This window comes from Engraulis encrasicolus, chromosome 6 (assembly GCF_034702125.1).
Source record: "Engraulis encrasicolus isolate BLACKSEA-1 chromosome 6, IST_EnEncr_1.0, whole genome shotgun sequence".
NCBI lineage: Eukaryota > Metazoa > Chordata > Actinopteri > Clupeiformes > Engraulidae > Engraulis > Engraulis encrasicolus.
Genome location: NC_085862.1, coordinates 39,818,369 through 39,823,368, shown reverse-complemented (window position 1 = coordinate 39,823,368; position 5,000 = coordinate 39,818,369). Strand labels below are relative to the sequence as shown.

At 42.1% G+C, this 5,000-nt stretch overlaps 1 protein-coding gene across 3 annotated transcripts in view; it reads right to left on the bottom strand.

The window, feature by feature from the left end:
* Positions 1–5,000, bottom strand: part of szt2 (SZT2 subunit of KICSTOR complex) — a 178,512-nt gene that overhangs the window by 60,605 nt on the left and 112,907 nt on the right. For all 3 annotated transcript variants that reach the window (XM_063201598.1, XM_063201599.1, XM_063201600.1), the window contains one exon: positions 1,170–1,249. In XM_063201598.1, coding sequence (XP_063057668.1) covers positions 1,170–1,249 — 80 coding nt within the window. The remainder of the gene's footprint in view (positions 1–1,169; positions 1,250–5,000) is intronic.

The following is a 5,000-nucleotide window of genomic DNA, read 5'->3' as shown; positions in this document are numbered from 1 at the left end:
CAAGCGCGAGGATGAGATATATTTAGAGCCAGGAGTTTGTGCGAGTTTGTTAAGATGAGACACATCCAATATTACAGTATTCCCAAGACGTGGCTGTGTGTACACGTGCACAAAGAATGACTCATTGTTGACGGATGCAACTGATAGTAGATCCAGCACTGAAGCAATTAGCTCTCACATTATAGCGTTGAATGGATGAATGGATGAATGAATGAATGAATGAATGAATGAATGAATATATGAATGAATGGATGAATGAATGAATGAATGAATGAATGAGCAAGCTGAATGAGTCATGATGGAAACGTGACTTGATGGGAAGGTGACATGATGGGAATGCTAACATAATGGTGGATTTCCATGAAGATTTCCATAAACATAAGTGTATGCAGTAAACTTTTCCATAAACATAAGTGCATGCCGTAACTGCACAAGAGTGTCCTGCTCCATGAGACCAATTATTTTAAAGGACATTTATTAATTTTGTTTCACAAAATTAAGAACAGTTAGGAAAGTAAGAAATGTAAGAAATGAATTGGGCAAGCAAACAAGCAATTAAGAGAAAGTTGGACACAACTCTGTGTGTGTGTGTCCAAAACTCTGTGTGTGTGTGTGTGTGTGTGTGTGTGTGTGTGTGTGTGTGTGTGTGTGTGTGTGTGTGTGTGTGTGTGTGTGTGTGTGTGTGTGTGTGTGTGTGTGTGTGTGTGTGTGTGTGTGCACTTGTGCGTTGTGCTGACTTTACTACTCAACAGTACACACATAGTAGGAATGAAATGTTTGGATATATGGATATATATCTAGATCAGTCAGACTCACTGATATGAACATGCTGACCTCTGGAAGTGTGTGTGTGTATGTGTGTGTGCCACTGATACGGACATGTTTGACTAGATGTGTATGTGTGTGTGTGTGTGTGTGTGTGTGTGTGTGTGTGTGTGTGTGTGTGTGTGTATGTGTGTGTGTGTGTGTGTGTGTGTGTGTGTGTGTGTGTGTGTGTGTGTGTGTGTGTGTGTGTGTATGTGTGTGTGTGTGTGTGTGTGTGTCTCCCTGAGATGGTCATGTTTGACTAGGCATGTGTGTGTGTGTGTGTGTGTGTGTGTGTGTGTGTGTGTGTGTGTGTGTGTGTGTGTGTGTGTGTGTGTGTGTGTGTGTGTGTGTGTGTGTCTCACCGAGATGGGCATGTTTGACTGCGCAGACCTCTGCTGCCAGGTGACGAAGAGGTTCTCAATCTTACACTGCTTCTCCATCTCTGTGGACACAAGATAGGAATGCTCAATGACAAGCAGCTGCAGAACACACAAAACACACATAACACACATTACACACACACACACATAACACACACACACACACACACACACACACACACACACACACACACACACACACACACACACACACACACACACACACACACACACACACACACACACACACACACACACACACACACACACACACACACACACAATACTGTATGCACATACTTTCACAGACATCCACGTTTCGACAGCGATGATTGACACCTGCCTGGAAAGTGAATGCCTGGCGGGAATGGCCTGATCCGAGGACATCACTCTCGCCTCGGCCCCGACAGAATACAGAACGCTTCCCTCCTACTAAAGCTGATTTAGAACCCACTCGACTCCATAAGGGACACCACTATAGGCCCATTCTTCCAGACAAAAAGGCTCTCTGACTCTCATATTATTTTTTATAGTGCATTATATTTTTACAAGGGCTGCAACGATTAGTCGACTAATCGTGACTAATCGACTATAAAAAATTGTTGACAATGATTTTCATTGTCGACTTATCTTTTCATTTAATTCAATGCTTTTTTACTTACATTACTAATGCTTTATTACTTTATTGAAACCTAAAATTGCCCAGTACGTATGAATTAGTCGTTGTATCAAGTAAATAAGTTACTATCATGATTTAAAGCTCATTGTGAGCTGTAAGAAATTTTTCACTTCCCTGCCGGAAAGGTTTGGCGGATGTTGGAGCAAGTATTTTTTACTTAATGACTAATCGTAACTAGATCTATCTATTAGTCGACTATTAAAATAATCGTTAGTTGCAGCCTTAATTTACGCAAAAGTTTAGGTGTACATAACCTTCGAAAAATAATAAAATTGTAAATCTGGTAGAAAAAAAGACGGGAAAAAGCATTTCAAGGAGGAGAGACTTTTGTCTGGGCTGGGCATTAAAATAAATCATGGAAATGGCAATGGTGATTTTTCCGTATCAGAAATTCAAATTCTTTTTGAATGTGAGGAGCTCGGCTCCCAAAACCAGCTAATCCTGCTAATAGCAGTCCCCGTTGTCTAGGAGATGAACACAGAGCACACAGCAGCGGAGAGGCTGATCACCTCCTGATTCAATACCATCGCCTCACAAGAGACTCCGAAACAAGGGCCCCTACCATTCCTATAAGCTCATGTTTGTCTGATGGCGCTTTATACTCCACATGTATGATGCTTTGGGTGCACATCATGATCTTATATGCATGTCTTAACTGTTCTTAACCCGTTAAAGCACAGCGTTATAAATGTATTGTTACCAGAATGGCAATGATCGAGTCGCAGTGCATTAATAAAGGCCATGTGTTGTGTCATAGTAGAGCAGTACTATGGTTATTAACCTTTCCATGACTATTACAGTGTAACTCAGATGGTATGATTATGGGGCTACATCAGTCTTGCTCATGGACGCAAAACGAATTTCAGCGAGCACTGATAATAAAGTAGTTATTGTATGTATGGCATCCTATCCGTTTTCATCCCTTTGGTAAGTAGATGCAGGGTCCCATGAAAGGCATCTCTCTCAATTAAAAATGGGATAAACAGTGAGACACATCAGGATTCAGCAGTGGCCACCAAGCATCTTAAGGCCATTCACTTAAAGCTAAATTTAAAGCATGGCATTTTCTTTCATAATTAATGCACTACATGCATTGTTCATTAAAATATTAATTTCCACCCATATGCCTTTCTATGAAGCTGCAATCTGAGAACAATGCAAAAGTTTCTAAGTGTGTAGTTGTTGAAGGCATTGAAGTAAATATTACATAACATTACATTATATTTCACTTAGCTGACGCTTTTCATTTTATTCAAAGCGACTTACAATTATTATTTGTCAGGGTATTGGTTACAGTCCCCGGAGCAGTGTGGGGTTAGGTGCCTTGCTCAAGGGCACTTCAGCCATGGTTGGAGATGTAGGGAGAGATCAGGGGGGATTCGAACCTGCAACCCCTAGATTGAAAGACCAACTCTCTAACCACTAGGCCACGGCTGCCCCTGNTATTTCAACAAAAGCTTTTATTCTTCTATTTGTTTGCCTTGTCTGTCTTTCTGTCTGTCTGTCTAGGAGACTTTTTTGCAGTGGGCTATTGAGTGCTTGCCTCCTCACCGACAGCAGTGCGATCAGTCATCACACCTACGCCAACGTGTCAATGCAGTCGCGCCGCTACACGCCGGTTGACATCAGACATAGCTCAGCTGAGCGATCGCTTCTTCACCTGGCCTTAACAGCTTTATGTGCGCTTTGGAGAGGACAAACTTGTGCTGCAACTTAAAGGTGCACTGTGTAACATTTTTTTAGCAGTTTCTTTCCAGAATTGATGCTGCCCGTTCACAAATGTTATCTTTTCACGGATACATATCCCCACCATCAAACTGTAAGTATTCAGTGTAACTGGAAAAATTGCATTTTTCATACATGAAAAGGGTGATCTTATCCAGAAATAGATATTTTTATCTGCAAAACTTACTATACACCCTGGTCAAACTGGTCAATATTAGTTTATTATTTAGTAAATATTCATGAAAAGATCAAATTTGGCAATAGGCAGCACAGTTTCAATGAGCAGCATAGTTGCAATACCTACTCTCGCCACCATCCTACAAAAGTGCACCTTTAAAGCCACTGCACATCGGCTGCGACAAAGTGGAGAGCATTGCCCTGCCAACATCTGATTACATTGTTTTCAATACAACACCTCCAACCAGCGCAGACATCAACCAACCTTGGCTGCTGATTACAATAGAGTTCCATTTTGGTTGGAGACGCCCGGTTGAACGCATTGCTGAATCCACCTGCTGCTATGTTTGTTCGATGCGTAAAGTGCGCCGCCAGTGTGAGAGGGGAAACTGTTAGGAGCCTCCGTTGCTCCGCAATGCTGTCGGAAGCGATATGCAGGGGTCTTTAGGGACACTTTAGGACTGCGAGTTAAAATGCTTTGGGTGCCTAGCCATTTAAGCGTCTTCCCCCACATCATCCGTATTGAGTAATGATTTTCCATGGGGCAAACAAGGGGCAACAAAAAAAAAACAAATTTCACTTGATGATGACAGGAAAAACATCTCCGGTGTACGTGTTGATGGATAGAGGCTGGAGAGAAGCAATGTGCCTCGGCAGAGATCTGCAGGAATTGTAAAGACATTAGACTAATGTCATAATGGGCCATTCAAATGCTCTGCGGCAAGCCAATTAAGCCGTAATGGGGTCTCGTGCTACTTGTTTTGTCTCTCTCTGGAGGTAATGAGAAATCGGCGGTTCAAGGGCACGCAACGCGGACAGATTTTAAAAAGCTGCGTCAGTGTATCAGTGTGTGTGTGTGTGTGTGTGTGTGTGTGTGTGTGTGTGTGTGTGTGTGTGTGTGTGTGTGTGTGTGTGTGTGTGTGTGTGTGTGTGTGTGTGTGTGTGTGTGTGCGCGTGCATGGAATCAAAACGGAGTGTGAAAAGCAATTTGAATCTGTTGATCTTGATCAGCTCTTTCTGTGTGTGTGTGTTCTTGTCAAAATTGAGTCAACAATGTGTGTCAATAAGTTACTGTAACCGATGTGACATGAATCCACTGGTTTGCAGACAAATTTGAGTGTATTTATTGCGCACAGGTAGTTTGCAGAAGGTCAACTCCTGAAATGTGTGAAATGGTCATATAATTTTCCATAACTACAGTTATGTGTGTGTATACGTGTACAGAATATTCG